Source organism: Catharus ustulatus, chromosome 2, assembly GCF_009819885.2.
Source record: "Catharus ustulatus isolate bCatUst1 chromosome 2, bCatUst1.pri.v2, whole genome shotgun sequence".
NCBI lineage: Eukaryota > Metazoa > Chordata > Aves > Passeriformes > Turdidae > Catharus > Catharus ustulatus.
In genome coordinates this window covers 86,063,830-86,082,222 of record NC_046222.1, presented here as the reverse complement: position 1 = coordinate 86,082,222, position 18,393 = coordinate 86,063,830, and the positions used below count along the sequence as shown (strand labels likewise).

At 40.5% G+C, this 18,393-nt stretch overlaps 1 protein-coding gene across 1 annotated transcript; it reads right to left on the bottom strand.

Annotated features, from left to right (window-relative positions):
• Positions 1 to 691: 691 nt before the first annotated feature.
• On the bottom strand, positions 692 to 17,034 carry LOC116993062 (DNA excision repair protein ERCC-5-like). The gene is made up of 16 exons (XM_033053316.1): positions 16,924 to 17,034; positions 16,661 to 16,779; positions 15,861 to 16,036; positions 15,235 to 15,350; positions 15,047 to 15,139; positions 14,225 to 14,285; positions 11,612 to 11,755; positions 10,586 to 10,793; positions 9,170 to 10,315; positions 8,571 to 8,803; positions 8,074 to 8,193; positions 6,445 to 6,658; positions 4,605 to 4,749; positions 3,603 to 3,803; positions 2,650 to 2,734; positions 692 to 1,341 (listed from the first exon to the last, which is right to left on the bottom strand). Exons 2-16 carry the CDS (start codon positions 16,746 to 16,748, stop codon positions 790 to 792), a joined length of 3,582 nt encoding a protein of 1,193 aa, XP_032909207.1. The 5' UTR covers positions 16,749 to 16,779; positions 16,924 to 17,034; the 3' UTR covers positions 692 to 789.
• Positions 17,035 to 18,393: the final 1,359 nt, after the last annotated feature.

Here is an 18,393-nt window from a genome sequence, read left to right as displayed (position 1 = left end):
GGAGGATTAAAATGAAATGTAAGATCACAAGTAAGAAGGGTAGAATGCTGTGCTGTTCCCAGGAGCTGGAAATAAATTCTACATTCAGAGAAGAGAGGCATGTGAGAACTCTGAGCTTCACATTGCCCCACACAAATTAATCCACTGTGAGTGCTGCAATCAGTAGATACCTCTGAACATCACCTTTGTAAACAAATACTGTCTTTGGACACAGCCATGTAACTCCAAACCTAGAAACATTCAGACCATGAATAATAACTGCACATTAGATTATAGAGGGACTCGCTGTACTTTAAGTTTTCCCTTGAGATTTTTGAGGGTTTGCATCATCTCTCTTCAATAAACAATATTACCTTGGGCACAAAACTTTTAAGACAGGCTTAGGGAAGGGAAGAAGAAAAGCAAAAAAATTGAACCTATTTTACTTTTTCAACACCTAGAAATAACACAAGTAATTTTCAGAATTTCATTCAAATTTGAAGTTAAGAAGCAACAGATTGCAGGTGATTTTAACAGCTCTATCAAATCAAATAGAATGACGACAAATGTTTTGGTTCAATTTTAAAATCTGAAGCCTGAAAATTTCTATCAAGTGCAATCTAGGTCTTTCTGAGCAAATGTGCAAAAATTAGTGTTTTCATTGTTTAGAATCACTTCTATTTAAGTTCTGGACAGAAAATGAGTGACAAAATGCATTACAAATAGAGATAATTTATTACATTTTATAAAGAATTCATTAGAATATTTACACAGCTCAAGTCAGAAAAATCACAATCTTTTTAAATATTTTTAAGACATTTTCTTTCTCATTCCTCTCCTGCTTCGTGATTTCTTTTTTCTGCCTTCAAACACAGGTTTGGCAGTCACCATGACTACATTTCCCAGGTCTTCATCCTCATCACTTGAGCTACTGTGCCCTTTTTTCTCTTTATGGTCTGCTGTCTCTGTTGCAGACACGTTTTTCTTCCTTTTGCTCTTGCCTAAATCTCTGCCTTTGGATTCCTCCACTGATGAGTCACTAGAAGTTTCTGAAAGATGCAAATTTCCAATAAAACCACCTCCATATAAAAATTCTTTTCTGGAATCGGAATGTTTTCTTCTTTTTCCACTTTGTACTTTTGTTGCTGCAGCTTGATTTGCAGCACCTGTGGTACCTTTCCCTTTCCTTTTCCCAGGCTGTTTAAGTTCCACCTCCATGACAGCAGTGGTCTCCTGAACTTCGTCATCCGCTTCCTTTTCCTTTCTCTTCAGACAAGTCACAGCTCTGCGCAGTCTCTGACTTTTAATAGCTTGTTTTTCATGCTGTTCTAGTCTGAAGAATGAATCAATTCGAAGCTGAGTCTATCAAAAATAAAACAGAAGCTCAGTTGAATGTTTTTGTAATGGGAATTCAATTGTTAGTTATATTATAAAACATCTGAAACTAAAGCAGGACAAAGGAGTAATGAAATTAATACATATGCATGTAGATGTGAACAGTAAGACGCATCATTACGGTAATATCCACACTTTATAATCAATTAGGCAACAAGAACCTTTACAGAAATTAATAATTAGCAAACTCCAGTGAGATTTCATAAATATTGTGCTGCTGGTGATTAGACATATGTTGCTATTGTCAACCCTAATATAGAGAATTTCTGTAGTGTGCTTATGTCCTCACAAACACATTCTTAGCTTCCAGCTGTTAAAGCAGAATGTTTACTAAGTAAATGCTGTAAGTGCACTTCGCATTTGTGCCTCCAAGTGCAAGAACATGAGGACTTTTGACTCAAGTTCATTGCACCACATGCTGCTACAGTATAAAGACTGAAAAGTAGAACTAACAGCACACAGTGTGGATTTGTGCTATTCATCCACAGCTGGGTTTTTGTATGGGCTAAGCCAGTCCTCTGCTTTTCCCTAACACTATTTAAGAGAGACAGACATTTCCAAAGGATATTCCAGTCAATCTGAAAGTATATGTATGTAACTAAGGGGTTTTCACTCCACTCAGGCATACAGAAAACCTAGAACACTGGCTTAGACAATGTATCTATCTTGTCTATGGCAAAAGGAAAAAAGAATCTGACACTGGGGATCAATTTTACAACCCACTTTGACAGCTACCATAGCAGCCATCAGTATTCACTTTCAAGCGTTAACAAAGTTGACAGAACATTTACTTGCAAATTAGAGTAATATTATTAATGGGCACTTGCTCAACAGTTCAGTCTGCACTCATCCTCAAAGGATGTGTACAGTATCAAATGGACAGTACCAATCCACCAAAATCTCACGGGCACTTTTATATGTACTTTATAAAGCCTTTATAGAACACTGTCTTCTAGAAGTATGAAGTTGCTTAAGGTACCTGTAAGCTTGACTGTCCCAAAAAAACAGCAACCTGGACTTGAGACAGGCGCTTGATAGGCAAGCAAAATTGAAACCAACATCTGAAATTATGCAAAGTCCCTCACAGCACACTCAAATCACACAGAAATGGAGTCTAGAGAAGCAAGCTTACTGATTTAAAAAATAGATAGAAAATATTAAAAAGCATAGCCCAGATTCTGAGAAATATATTTTACTTCAAAGAACTTTACAGTTCTTTTAAAATTATTCTCTCACAACTTTCCAGTTACCCCTAAACTACAGGTAGACTTTCACCTGCTGCAAGTTCAGTTGTTTCATCACAGGCAAAAGGATTCCATCTATCTTTGTCCTAGTCCAGCCAAAGTGATCCTTGCAGAATGTGCAGAAAGTTAAGGAACATTAAAAAATGGTTACTACCGGTATTGTGTCAACACATAAAATGAAAATTTCTGAAGTAAATAATGTCTGGACAAAAGTTGCTCCACTTCAAAGCTTTTTCTAATACAAAATCAGACAAAAGACTCTTGGTTAAAACAACATATCACAATAACACTGCTCCATCTCCATTAGTTGCAGAACTTTTTCTCCAATATCAACGTTTCCCAAAGCATGTCTCAGTGAAGACAGAACTCATTTGGGCTAAATGGTATTGCCATAACACAAAATGCCTATAAATAAACTTCCTTTTTACACTTGCACCTTGCGAAAGTTTTATTTACTGTTTAAAACACTATTAGCTCTGCATTTATTGCCATCTACTTTTCAACAGTTCACTGCAGCTCACACTGCAACTGAAGCAAAAAGCAGGCATTATTGGAACAAATGCAGGGAATAACTAGGGATAAAGTGCAAATTGAAACACCATTTCTGTCTAGACTTCAACACTTATTTGTGGAAAATGGCAAATACGCAGAAGGAATGTGTAAACAATCCCACTTCAAGAGGAGAAACAGGCGCAGGACAGTTACAGAAATATCATATCACAACAAACTAGTCAGTTTAGCTACAAGATTCTCTTCGCATGCAAAGTGAGACAGCCCACTCTCTCAAGAGGGCAGAGCAGCCCTGACTGCCACGAACACACGGCAGCATGCCCTTCTATTCCAGAGGTGGTATCATTTTAGGGGAGTACATGCAGATAGGGCTTGGGGGCCCTCACAACAAAGAGATGTTAAGAACTTGACACTCCATTACTGACTCCTGACGAACTCTTGAGTACTTTTACCTAAAAAAACCAAAAAGGATATTCTCTGATCTGCTCTACATCAGGCTTTCCCCAGATGAATGAACCCCTTGATTCATCCACCACAGGTTTCAGGTATGCTTCTGCCACTGCTGGATTTGGGAAACCTGAATAAAGCTGTAGCTCCCGCAGTTTCTTCTTGACTTTGGTGTCATGTGGATTAGGCCTCACTTTCTTACTCTTCTGAGCCTCATTCCACCACTCACTAAAAAACAGAGAAAATTATTAATTTGCTCCATAAAATAAAATAAAATATGAAGAAATATCTTGAAATATCAAGAGCCACCATGCTAATTTCAATAGTCTTAGTCTCCCTACTTCAGTTACTATATGAGATGATCAGAAAATGTCCAAATGAAAGATGGTCAAAGAAACAAAAAATCTTAAAACCAGAAAGACAAAATATACACATTAAATGCAGCTATTGTAAGCCAAGGTAGCAAATATCACCTGGATTCCCCATAAGCTGCTAAACAGAAGGCCCCAACTTCAGCCTCACTTGCAGAGGATGTTAGACACACAATAATAATTTTTGGAGGTTTTTTGCTATGCAAGGAAAAGAAAAGGAAATTCCTTGCCATTGCCAAAACAGCTGCCTTGGCCCTCTCAAATCTTTTTCTTGCCCACGTCCCACCTGCCTGTCTCCTTCCAGGTCATCCATTCCTCAATCAAGTCCCCTTTCTTTATGAGCAAGATACAGCAACCTCTCACCAACCCAGGGAGAATGAACCTTTGTTCCACCATGGATCCAGCTCTCCAATAAACTCTGAGGCAATTCTACAGCTGTTCTGCTGCCTTTATTCATCTCACTGTGATGCTATATCAACTTGTCACCTTATCTACCTGTCATTGCAAATAGTGATATTACGGAGTCATGTTTTACAGCCTACAATTAATGATGGACAGTGATGCTCATATGTTTTGCTGCACGCTTAAGCATCAGAAAAGCCTATTTACTAATAATCACAATATGGATATACAAAAAACAAATCACAATGAATCATACGCGAATTTTAAGAGAGGTTCCAAGCCATGCCCAGGAAATTCATTTAAAATCTCCATCGCTGTAACAAAGCCAACATTTGGGATGCCCTCAGTATAATCACTTCCAAGTAAGTATGCCAAATTAATTAGCTTGCTTCTATCCAGCCCTGAAAAAGAAAGTGTATGGATTCAGCATTTATTAGCTCACAAAAGAAAAAATATTATCAGAAAGGCAAAAACTGAAAGGAACACAAAGGTATTAACTCCATAAAATTATATTCAATTCAATATCAGAATTTGCTAAGTTATATTCTGGAGCAGTATCAATATACTCCTGCTAGTTCAAGCACCAATAATTGTGTTAATTTGGCAAATTTATCTTGCCAAAGTGAAAATGTTACAAATGGACATCAGGAGGAATTTTTTCTGGATGTGGCACTTAGTGCCATGGTCTAGTTGACAAGGGGTCATCAGACAAATATTGGATTCTATGAGCCCAGAGATCTTGTCCAACCCAAATAATTCTGTGATTCTGTAATTTCAAAATTCAGGGTTGTTAAAATATATTGTTTGTACATTTATTACACCCAGTTACTGTCCTGTTCTCATCTAATGCTGACCTGAATTGAGTAATGCCAAAATCAAATAAAAACATTGTGCTTGAATTCTAGTCCATAATAGTCTCTGCTTCTTAGAAGTGTTCCTCAACTGGGAGCCTTTTGCTCTGTGCTGGTACAGTTACTAAGTAGACCAGAAGAGCCTGTGAAACAGCCAGAAGGAAGGAAGAATTCAGGTGACCACTTCTATTTGACAGGCTATAAAATCTGAGGCAACCAGACTGATTTTTAGGGACCAGTTTCAAGAGTTCAGATTTTTAAAAAATTCCATACAGAAAAGGAGGGATATGAGTCTAAATACACAAAGCAAGACCATCATCATGCTAGTCACAATATCCATCAGCTGTCCAGATAGAAGAATTTCTGCAATGCATGGGAAAGAAGCACGAGACTGCAGAGGAATGTGACATGAAGACTGATGATGACTATTATTTCCCAATAAATAACTAAATAACTAAATAAATAAATAAATATTTTGCTTATCACATCAAAAACAGTTAAAAATCACAGACACGCTTTTACAGCAATCCTTTCCAATTAAGTTACAGTAGCATTCTAAAGTAGGGGGAAAATATTTTATTCAATTTACCAATATACATTTTTACCACATAAAAATGTTATAAAATTTTACGTGCTACTGTTTCAAAGTCTATAGCCTCTCAAATTGAAAATGTCAAAACTGATTTTAAAAGAGTTCTGCTCAAGACATAGTAACAAGTTTCAATTGGTTCATTTTTTGCCTAATACTCTCTGTGACACTGAAGCTTAGCAGTTCAACAAAATTGGCAACAATTTGATCAGACTAGCTCAAGAGCCATCAGAGAGAAGAAAAACATTTTTCAGTGACAACTATATGATAAATGTGTTACACATATTCCAGATCCTCTTTTAATATATTACATCTCAGTATGTCCAAAACCAACTTCTATTTCCAGAAAACTAAAAATCTGATGACATCAGAATATCATTTTCCCACCACATCAGAAAAGCCATTTACCCAGAAACTGGTGTAATAGTTTGTATCTGCAGCCTTGATGATCATTACACTAACTCAATATATTAAATGCAGGTGTTCTCCAAATTCAGTGGGGGTCATCTGGCAGTAAAACAGCAACCTAACTGAATGGCTTTAGAGACTCTCCAAAGAGCACACTGAATAAGAGACACAAAATTCTGTAGAAAATATAAAGAGACAGAGTTGTCTTATTGAAGACTATGTTTAAGAAATCAATACTTGAGGCTTACCTAGCTGGTTCTGAAAGTCAACATACTGATAATATTCTACAAATTTGTTCTGACTGAAGAAATTTTTATAAACATGTCGTGCACCAAACAACCAAACATCACTGTCATCGGTGATTGTCCCAGAGGTCTGATCAGTAAGGTCCAATATAGCACACTGTGCCTCTGCCTCCATCGGAGCTTCGATGTATGGAATGCCAAACAGACGGAGGAGCTCCTGTAGGATGGAAGGAAAACAGTTAATAATTCATAATTAAAGAGTTAACTTCTAATACACTTCTGCTTGACTCAGAACTGCTATTATTTGACAACAAACCTTAAACTTCCAGTAAAAAGTGCCAAGCTCACTTAAGCCAAGAGGGAATCCCCACTCAACTCCTCTCAGGCAGACAGTGCCATATCAGTCAAGCACTATTTCAGTATTGTTTTGCACAGCAAGGAGAAAACTCCATGCATTACAATCATGTGGGCTCCAGGAAAGAAAGATGCAGGCAGATTAAATATAAAAAGTAAAATTTAAAAAACCATATTAAAAAAAATATTTGGTCATCACTTCATCTAAGTAAGTAGCATGAAAACATATAAGAAACATTCATCTCAAGCAGGAAATAGTGGGAAGACTAATCATTCTTTGGATAGTGTTTTGATATGCCTCTATTTTGATGCATTTTTGCTTTTATGGGATACAATACACAACCTCAGTTAAATATTCCACATGCACAGGTTTGTCCTAGTTACACAGGTCTGGATTATGTTCTTCACTCAGATGGCTTTTGAGGTTTTACAGAATCAGTCTCAAGACTTTACATTTTTACTGTAATTAAGAATAAAAGCACAAGATCAAAAGACTTACAACCATAAGGGCATGCCATATTGATTATATGGCACATAATACTATAAAGGCAATCTACTTAAAAAAAATCACCTGAACAAAAAAGTATGTGCAAATATTTAACCAAGTTTAAGCATAATTTTAAAACTACCTAAACTGTCTCATTAAGGAAAAAAAAATACAAGCATTTACATATTTCTCAGAATCTGTTAGCTTAAGTTTATTACATCATAGACACTATCACTAGTCTCCTATATTATGGGTTTGTTAACCCAAACACATTGTATTAAACCTTGAAACACTGACACAGAAGTAACAGGCTTATTCAGGCATTACTGGTGAGATTCCTTCAAATGGCTTACTCAGGGCATAAACTACACAGACTTCTTATAATTTTTTAACCTTTTAATCACTAGAGGAGATAACAGCTTACCTAATACACAGACTGAATCAATTCTTTGCTGCTGAACGTAGCTTCCTAATATTTTTTGTTCATTTTGCACCTTTCACAAAAGCAGGCCAAGATCAAACTGGCCCAACCTTTAAAAGCTGGTGCTCAAAAGATACACTGATTTATCTGTAACAGAACTGTTATTTTATAATGTTATTACACTTACTTATAATAGTTGGAATGAGATGACCTCAACACTTTCAATATTTTAAATCAAGCAAACTGAAGAAAATAAGCTCCTAAGAGCGAAAAAGGGTGACCTATAAACTAACGAAAATTACTAACAGCTTCTGAGTAAATGATTGGGATGGAGGAAGGAAACAAATCAAAATGACTCAACAAATACTACCTGGCTTTCCAAGAACATCTGTCCTGTTACAGAAGCGGCAACACGCTCCTGCTGCTGTTTTTGAGACTGAAGCGTGTTCTGCTCAGCAGAAAGGTTCTTTTCCAATTCTTCTAGTTCTTCCTGAAAATATAAATCAAGATTTTTATTATTTCAACAATTCAGATACACTTAGTAAAGTAAAGCACAAAGTCTCCAACTACTATTACCCTAGTAGCATATGTTCCTTTAATTCACACTAGGAAGTTGTTACAGCTTCTCTAATGCAGCAAATTGTAAGATCAGATATAGTCTAGTCATGAATTTGTTAAAACCTTGAAGTTTTCCTTTGATTTTAGGGAGATTATGATTAACCACCTTTAAAGAAATATCAGTTCCCATACAATTACATACCTATGTGAGAAAGTAATGAAATAATAAGAAGCTGCTCAATAGTTTTCCTTAACTATCTGGAGGCAAAGCACTCCATTACATGCTCAAAATAAGAAATAATGATTTACCAAACTGATGTCTTGCCACTCATCCACTGCACCTTTACCATCAGCTTCTCTTTCAGCATTCTGAGTGTTTCCCAACTGGACCTCATCAGACTCCTTCAGCAAGTCCACTGGGAGATCATCAGGTCGGTCTGTCTCCACTTCTGGAAGCGTTGGTTCATCACTCATTTTTTCATCATATTTAGGACGAAACTCAGCCTCATTACTGACCTCAGCATCCACTTCAATAAAGCTTCCTATCAAAGGAAAAGAGAGACTTGCAAACATTTTTAACTGGGACAGTAACTTTTCTTTTCTATATGCAGCAGGTAAGTATAAAGATTGTGAAATTACAGAAACCAAGAGGCTGACTGGTTAACACATCAGTTAAATTCACTGTACACAACATGGTTTCCTGACTCTCCATATTCTTTATTCAGGTTTCAATGAGAAAATGCATCACAAGGGGAAAAACACAGCTCAGATTTTCTTCCAGCCTCCAATATATGTGGGAGTGGATACATTTTTAAACATTTTTTACTAAGAGAAAAGGTTACTTTCAACTGATTACAAATACAATATTGTCCTATTTTCTTATCCTTTTACAATCAAAAAGCACATACCATCAGAATCACTGTCCTCGGATTGTGATATCCCTTCTCTTTCCTCCTCAGGATCTCTTGTTTCTGGAAAAAATCTAATGTCCTCAGACACATTCTCCTCTGATTGGGAAATTACTTCCTGTATATTTTCAGAAATTTTCAAATTTTCCTCATTTTTAGAAAGGTCTGTTGTTTCAGCATGAATCAAAGCATCTATACTAGTTTGCACAGGGGCACAGCTTGGCTTCTGCAAACACAAATTCATATCTTTATCTCCCAGAGACTCTGAGTCGATTTTGGAACCATTGTTTTCTTTGTCTAAGTCTTCTCTGTCTTTTCTAGTATTGTTGATATAAGAATAATTTTCGCCTCGGGATACACTGGTATTATTTGATGAAATATGATTTTTGGAACCATTTTCTTCCTTGTCTACATCTTCTGTGCCTTTTATAATATTGTTAATATAAGTTTCAGCTATGGATATACTGATGTCCTTGGGTGCAATATGATTTTCTGAATAATTTTCATCTTTTTCTATATCTTCTTTGTCTTTTCTAGTATTTTCAATAGCAGAATAATTTTCATCTCTGAATACACCAGTGTCTTTGGGTGTAACATGACTTTTTTCCAACTTCTGACACTTCTGTTTAAATTTAGTATCTTGCACAGTTACTGGAATTGATGAATGAATTGTAGCTGTAGGAATGCATTTTTCCCCCTTAACTTCAGTAATCTGCTCCTCATCTGAGCTACTAGGCAGAAAATCCTTCCCCTCTGGTCTTTCTGATAGCATTCCATCATTTGTAGAAGTAACAACTTCCTCCCCTTTATCATCTTCACTCAGAGCTTGCTGAATTGCCTGCAGTGTTCTTGGAGACACACTGCCTTCCTCTGACACAAATTGGTCCACGTTCAGTTGTCCTGCATCCAGTTCTTCTTCTGAGCTGCTTTCCACCATGGCTGCCTGGATAGCAAGCAAAGTCCGAGGAGAGGGGGGAGCTGCCACCACCTTGTCATCTTCTTCTGTCTGCGTCTTGTCAGATGCAGACCCCTTTGCATTAGCAGGAGGTTCATTGATTTTATTTAATTTAGTCAATTCATGCACTTTTGATGAGGGCCCTGCAGTAGTTTCCAAGTCTCTACTCATAGCTTCTCTTGCTTGAATACCTGAAAGAAAGTTTTGTGTGGAAAAATTCTGCTTTATAATAACATTCTATTTTACATAATGAACAGCATTATATTAAGATTATTAAATTACTTTTCTACAGGTTTACAGATCACAGGCAATGACATAAAACAGTAATGCACATTTCATAAAAAGTACTGGTTACATGCACCAATAAACAATATTCAGGTTTTTCTAAAAACTGCCAGTTTTAAGTGTGCCAGAGCGCACACTCCAAGCGACAGATTTTACAAAATTAAGACCTGACATACCCTTTATCAGAATATAGTGAGAAGTCTCTTCAGAGACCACCCTCCTTGATTCCACTTCTTTCACAAAACCACCTTCATTTTCATATTGTGTTTGGATTTCACCCGAATGCTGTTGATTCATTTCTTTTTCTACATTTTCTATGCAACGATTGAGGTTGCTTTTTTTAAGCAAACCCCTAAGCTGGTACTGGGAAAAGTCATTGGAGTCCTCAAAAAAACAAAAAACAAAACAAAACAAACAAATCAATTGAAATAAAACACCCCTTTTAAGCAAATTCATTTCCCACATTCTGGAAGAGTGTGGAAATTCTTTTAAGAGTTCCTTTAAGCAGCTAACATTTGTGTTTCATGGGCTGCTGCACTTCCAAGTAACAGCAATACTATCCTGGCAACATACATCAATTCTGAAAGGTATCAGTAGTTCTGAGTGCTGGACAACATGACATCTCAATTTTGGCTATCAGAGCTCACCCCCACCTTAAGAAAAAAAGCAATTAAAAGAGTATCCACATGGGAATCATTTTAAAATTATGGTTCTTAGCTTACATTTGGACAAAAGCAATCATTTGATCTGACGTATATTGTACTTTCAAAGCCTCACTGTAGAAGTGGCACTATAGGATTCACCATTCGTGTCTGAACAGCTTCAACACATCTGCCTAAGTTATAAAAGCCTTTTCCCAGCTGCCAGCTCCTCCAACAACCTCAGGGTTTGGAATCCAAGCTGTGTTCATTCTGCCTGGTTCATCCACACCAATAGCATGTTATGAAATCTTGGGCATAATGCTGATGAAGCACTAAACACAGTATAATTTGTAACATTTTAAAATTAGTTCTGCTAATTTTAGTGGAAATCAAGAGATAAGGTTGTTAAGAGCCGTTATCTCATTGGATTTTTTTTCTCCTCAAGGTAACATCTATTAAATAGTCCAGGGTGTAAAGTTTTCCAGATGTAGCATTCTCTCTTCATTTGCATTAATAGCAATAGCTCCATTCCAATGCCTTGAAAGCTATTTTAAACATTACCTCTGGCATTGCTTCAAATAAGGTTCTTCTTCGCTTCGTAAGTTCTTTAATATCAGTCAAGATCTCATGTTTTATTTCTGGAGGCAGCTTGTGGAAATCTTCTGATTCAATATCTACAGAATAAGGATTTTCACATAACTGTTCCTATAAAAATGGAAAATAGCAATATATATTTTATAATACAGCACAATAAAAATAATAAAATATTTAGAACATCATTCCAAACAAAACAAAATAAAACAACCTACAAGAACTTTGTTGCTACTTCCCGTATGGTAGAGAAAACAAGAAAAAAAAAGTAACTACTATGTAATAAAAAACGTTAAGTACTCCATTGATGTACATTATATAGAGAAACTTTGTTTTATTCTTTTGACAAAAAGATACTTAGTATAAATCACCAAAGCAGGTCATATAGCCTCAGCTGCTCTGATTTTATCCTTCCAAAGAGGTTGTCCTTCTGAAAGAGAACTATTTCAAAGACAAACAGTCTTTCCAAGAGTTTTTACTTTTTTTTTTCTATTGATAAAAGAAGTGATAATTTTATTATTTATTATTTCTTCTTCTTAGGTCATATATTTCTCCTCTTCCTATCAGATCAGCACATTAGAAGCAAATACAGAATTTATCTGGGAAAATTCAAGGACTGAAGTGCTCCAACTTCAGCTGACATCTGGAGAATCACAGGCATTTTTTAAAATACACTGTCTTTTACATGCATACACATTGCACAAATACATGCATTTCACTTACATTGGTACAAAAACCAATGTCTTCTCCATATGTTCAGAGGAAGTAGTAAAAAAAAGAAAGAATACTACAAGAATTTGCTGTTCTTCTGTATTCTAGCGGAGAAATCACATTTACAGTAATTTTGCAACTATAAGGCGCACCCTTTTGACTAAATTTTTCCCCCGAAACCAGAAGTGCGCCTTACAGTCCAGTGCGCCTTATATAATGGACAAAGTTCAGAAATTTGCCAACCCAGAAGTGCGAGCCACGAACGCCCTGAGCCGCAGGAGCTGTGGGCCCCCTCCAAGCCGCTGCAGCCCCGGTGCCACAGGAGCCCCGTGCCCCGCCGAGCCATGGGAGCCCTGTGCCGCAAGGGGGAGTCGGCACCATGGTGGCGCAGAGCCACGAGGGACAGGCAGCACTGCAGAGCCACGAGGAGGAACGGTACAGCGGCAGCGCTGAGCTGCGGGGGACAGGCGGCACAGCGGCGGTGCCGCACCAAGTGAGGGGCAGGCGGTAGGGCGGTGGCAGCGCCGCGGTGAGCAAGGGGCGGGCGGAGGGGCGGCAGCAGTGCCAAGGTGAGCGAGGGGCGGGGAGTTGGCAGTGCCGCGGTGAGTGAGGGGCGGGGAGTTGGCAGTGCCGCGGTGAGTGAGGGGCGGGGAGTTGGCAGCGCCGCAGTGAGCGAGGGGCGGGCCAAGCTCAGATCAGCCCGGCACCCAGAGCAGGGCTCAGGAGCTGAGCTCAGCCTGGCACCCAGAGCAGAGATGATTTGGGGACACAAAAACTTTGGCACACAGCGAAGATTCGGGGCACCCAGAGTTTCTCCCACGCTGTCCTCACACTGTCCCCTCACTGTCCCTGTGTCCCCAGGTTGCCTTCGTCTGCATCAAGCAGCTGTGGCAGCAGCGCCCGCTCAAGGTGTACACCGGCCGCATGGCCGAGTCCATGCTGGCCATCCTGTGCCACATCCTTTGGACAGAGCCCCTGTTCCTAGAGCACCTGGGCCGGGAGAGGGAGGGAACCGCACCTGAGGCGGCAGCGCCGCGGCGAGCGAGGGGCGGGGTGGCGGCAGTGCTGCAACGAGCGAGGGGCGGGTAGTGGGGCAGCGGCAGCAGAGCCACGAGGGGGAACAGCACGGCAGGAGCGCCGAGCCGAGCGAGGAACAGGCGGTACGAGAGGAGTGCTGAGCTAAGCGAGGGACAGGCGGCATGGCGGCGGTGCCAAGCCGAGTGAGGGACAGGTGGCACAGTGGCAGCGCCGAGTTGAGCAAGGGACAGACAGCACGGTAGGAGTGCCGAGCCGAGCGAGGGAATGGTACAGCGGCTCCGCAGAGCTGCGAGGGGGAACAGCACCGCGGCAGAAGAGAGTCGCAAGGGGGAGGCGGCCCTGAAGCTGTGCCGAGCCGTGCCAGCCGGCACTGGGGGCGGGCGGGAGTGCCAGGGCACACTGCACAGGGATGGTGCCTGGGGTTGCCTTTGAAAGCCTACGCCAATCTGTGAAAAATGTTTCCAAATTGAGCACCTGCCAGTAAACTCCACGATCACAGGATTCCGTTACTAATTCGTTACTTTGCTGCGCGCGGCGCGGATCTTCGCTGCAAAACAACAGTGCGCCTCATAGTCCGATGCGCCTTATATGATCTACAAAGTTGCGAAATGTGCCGACTCCCGTGGCGTGCGCCTTATAGTCCGGTGCGCCTTATGGTCGTGAAATTACTGTATATTTCCTCACTAAGAGGAATTCTTAGAGAAATGAAAATCACCTTGTCTGCTTACAAGTAGTGCTATAATAATACCTGTACCTTCAAAAAATTAGATTTTGAAGCACAGGATGTGAACGAGAGGATTGTTCACACTAACAAGGCAACTAGGTTGCACTTACTTGCAACATCTTTTTTTGGCTCATTCTCATTTGCCATTCTTTTTCTTCCTCCTCCTCTGAGCTAAAAATCACAAAGAGAAAACAAAAGGTGTAGATATTTACCCAGGAGAAGAGAGTTTCTGTTTTAAGCAAAAAGACATTAGTCATGCCTTCAGTGGTCAAGCACAAAAATCTGCAGTATTAAAAATACGCACACATACACATATATATAAACAAACATATAAATACATACACAAGTCATAAAGATCTGAACAAAAAGTAAGGCGGCAAACTTACGTCAGTTAAAACTAGAAGGAGACAACTGCTGCTGTTTAGATCATAACACAATTCTTACTTGGTCAGCATTTGAAGTATATAAAAGTACAGATGTGCGAAGAGTAACCTACAGGGCAGCTTCACATTCTCACTTAGTGTTATATAAGAAGATGCCACAGGTGTGACAAGTACAGACAAAGCCTGCCTGTGCTGAACATGTCAGCACAAAACAGAATCAAGCTACCACACCCAAGCTTGAACAATCAGTCTCATTTAGTTGTATGGACATGTACTGAGGTAGAACTTCCATCCTTATATACGAATCCAGTGTAGAAATTTAATCTGTGGGCTCAAAGTTTCTTCTGTTACTTTCCCATCAAAAACTGGGAGGCTTATATATCCAAAAGAAACTATAATAAAATGTAGATTAAAGAAATATACTTTATATATATATATATTACAGTGTCTCATAGGTCAAAGGCCTTTCATCAGCATCAAAAAATGTGGTTTATGCTTTTACCCAAGTTTATTAAAAGTCATTTAAGATATTTTCTTAATTCTACGTACCTATTCTTCTCTTCATCCTCTAAAGCAGGCAATACATACATATCATCAATTCCTTCTCTTCGAACTTGTGTAATACTGGGCAAAGCTTCATTACTTAGGGGAAAAAAATTAAAAACAAAACAGCAATTAACAGCTTCAAAAATACTTATTGTCACTTATAAACAAGGGAAAAATATTTTTTTTCTTGCCTTTTGCCTGCAAGAGCAGTTTTGACAACATGTCTCTTCAAAAGTGTTTTCAAGAGTTTCTCTGCAGTTTTCCTGGAATCATTGACGGCAATTTCCTTTCTTTGTCTTCGCTTAGCCTATGAAAATAAGATTAACAGCAACAAGATTTTGCTGGATGCTGAACATGCACATCCAGTGAACCCCTGTTAAATGTCTGTGTGCTGAGCCTATGAGTTACTCCTAACTCACCCTACACCAAGGGAAATGGAGCTTTCAGAGCCTCTAAATCCATGTCCGTCCCTCTGTGGGACTCAGGAACAGCTTTCAGCTTCTGGGTACAAATGCCTGCAGAGCTGCATTCAGGTCCATTCTGAAGCACAAGTCAGCCTTGTGCCATCATCCACTTCTCTGCAACCTAGCTCCCATGCATATCAAACCTGCCTAGATTAAAGAAAAGCTGCTGCATGCTCCAAGAGCTAACTCAGGCTGGGACTGCAAAAGACACCTGCAGAGCAGTGGACTTTAATCTTCCACCCCCACAGCTCAGAAACATAAGCAGAACAACAGGAAGGAAACTGAAAATAGCTGCTTACCATCAGCAGACATACAGCCTCTTTTATCTTGCAATAACTCACAAAGGTACTTACCAAGGTTTGTCTCTTCAGAAGAGGTGCCTCTCCATCAAAAACAAAGACGGGGCGAATGCGGAAAAACAGTAACTTGCAGAGACGATGAAACAGAGTGAGCAGATGAGCATTCCGTACAGGAATATTACCACGATCTCTGGCTCCCTTTATTGCTTGGTTCAACCAAATACTGATATCTTAAAGGAATCGTTGAGAGGAAAAAAATGTGCTCTTTTGCACATATACCACATTGGGAGTTCCTATGAAGTGCACAGATTTGACTGAGTGGCTTTTGCCCACGGTTCAAAGCTTGTCTTATCAAAACCAAGAAAATTCAAATAGTTATGAACTTGGAAGAAGACTAAATCATTGCCCCAATTGTCCTGCACAAAAAGCAGAGTGGAAGCAAAAGGACAGCAAATACCTCCCCAGTTATTTTTACAGGTAAATGACAGGAAGCTTCCTTCCACATCTTTCCAGCATTTAACCAAGTATACAGGACAGGAAAGCTGACACATAAGTATAAAACTTCCTCACCTTGTAGTCCTACTGAGAGCAGCACACTTATTTATAAAGTACAAAATTCTATAGTCAAACACCTGTATAAGGAACCTATTAAGAAAAGGTCTACTTTTTAGAAGATGAAAAGAGAGTATTTCTCACATATTATAAAAAACTTTCACTTACCAAAATGTAGGCAAATTAAATATAGTAATAATAATAATAATGATAATAATAATAATTATAATATCACTTATAAATAAGGGAAATAGTTAAAACAATCTCCCTTGCAACTTCGGTTCCTCAACTTTAAAGGATACCAACAGCAAGAATTTTCCCTTCCAGCGTTTCTGGGTTTATGGGTCTCCCGGTGCATTCAAGCAGCTTCCAAAGTCCTTGAACTCCCATTGTCCTTCCTTAGTTGCTTTGAGAGAAAAATCTATGGGGCACAAACGAAGGAATAACTCAAAGTTTATACGGCCCGCGAGCGCTTCATTAATACAAACAGAAATAACGAGGAAGTCGCTCGGGCCGGGATAGCCAGGGGCAGGGGCGGGGGCGGGGAGGGATCGCGATCCCGGACCTGCAGTGGGGAGCGGACCCCGGCTCAGGACGCGGGAGGGACGTGGGATGCAGGCCCCAGCACCCGCGGCCTCCGGCAGCGCACGGAACGCAGGCCCCGCACGGAGCGGAGCGCAGGCCCCGCCCGGCGCAGCCCCGCGGGCCGCCGGGAGTCGCAGGCGCGGGGCGGGGCCCGGGCGGGAGCAGCCGCCCACAGCCCGCCCCGCACACCGGGGCCCGGGCGGCTCCCACCGCCCTTGCTCCAGCTGCTGCTCCTGGGCTGGGCTCCTCGGCTGCTTTGAGGAGGGCTTAGTGCAAAACAGCAGAGAATACAGAATCGGTTCTGTTGGAAAAGATCTCCGGGATCATCGAGTCCAGTCTGTGACCGAGCGTCCCTTTGTAAACTAGGCCATGATCGAAGTGCCAGGTCCAGTCCAAACACTCCGGGAGAGTAACTGCGCCACCGCCCTGGGCAGACCCTTTCTGTGAAGAAATTCCCTTAGGTCCAGCCTAAACCTCGTCTGGTGAAGCTTGAGGCCATTTCCTCTCATCCTGTCACTTATTATCTGGGAGAAGAGGCCGACCCGCACCTGGTTGCACCCTTCTTTCAGGTGGTTGTAAAGAGTGATAAGGTCACTAGTGAGCCTCCCCTTTTCCAGGCTAAAAAAAACCCCAGTTCCCCCAGCTGCTCCTCACAGGACTTGCACTCCAGAGCCTTCAGCAGCTCTATTGCCTTTCCCTGGTTGGAGAATGAAAAAAAGTCTCCTGTCCCAGAACAAAAATCCCATAATGCAGACTAAAAGTAGTCCTATTTTTCCCACCCCCTGAACATGATTGCCTCTGCAGCCTCTGCGCTCGCTATTCTGCCCCGACCACAGCCCCTGTGCCCCCCAGTGCAGGCACCCCAGCACTCAGGAATCCCTAGGGAAAGCTCCCTGCAGCACAACCCCAAGGACACACACTGCTGGAACAATCCACGTAATACATAATCTGTGCGTGAAGTGTGAGGGTCTCCAACCCAAGAGCGAAGTAACTGTAAAACCAGAATTTCATCCCAACCTACTTAAGCAGAACAGCCAGCTACCATCACAGGACAGCCCCTGTTTCTCAGTGCAACTATCACTATTAAGCAAAAGTTATGAGACACACATGTAACTCTGGCTCTGTAAGTCCTAAATCCCCTAAAGAACAAACCTCAAGTAATCTAAACAAAGCTGAGCCTGCAGCCCAAACTTAGCTTGCAAAACCATGGTCTGAAAATAGCTCATCTGGAAAATAACGTTTCAAAACCTATGGGTTTTGTTCAGTCATGAGGCTGCAGGCTTTGAGAAATTAAATAGCAGAAGTCACAGTGACTGCACTGAGCACCACTTTTTATCACAAGAGATTCTACCTACTTTGCTAAGCAGTAGTTGCAACTCTGATCTGTCACGTACCTACTTTCCTGAAGACCTTCATTAAATGCAGGACCATAATTTCCAAGACAAATAAA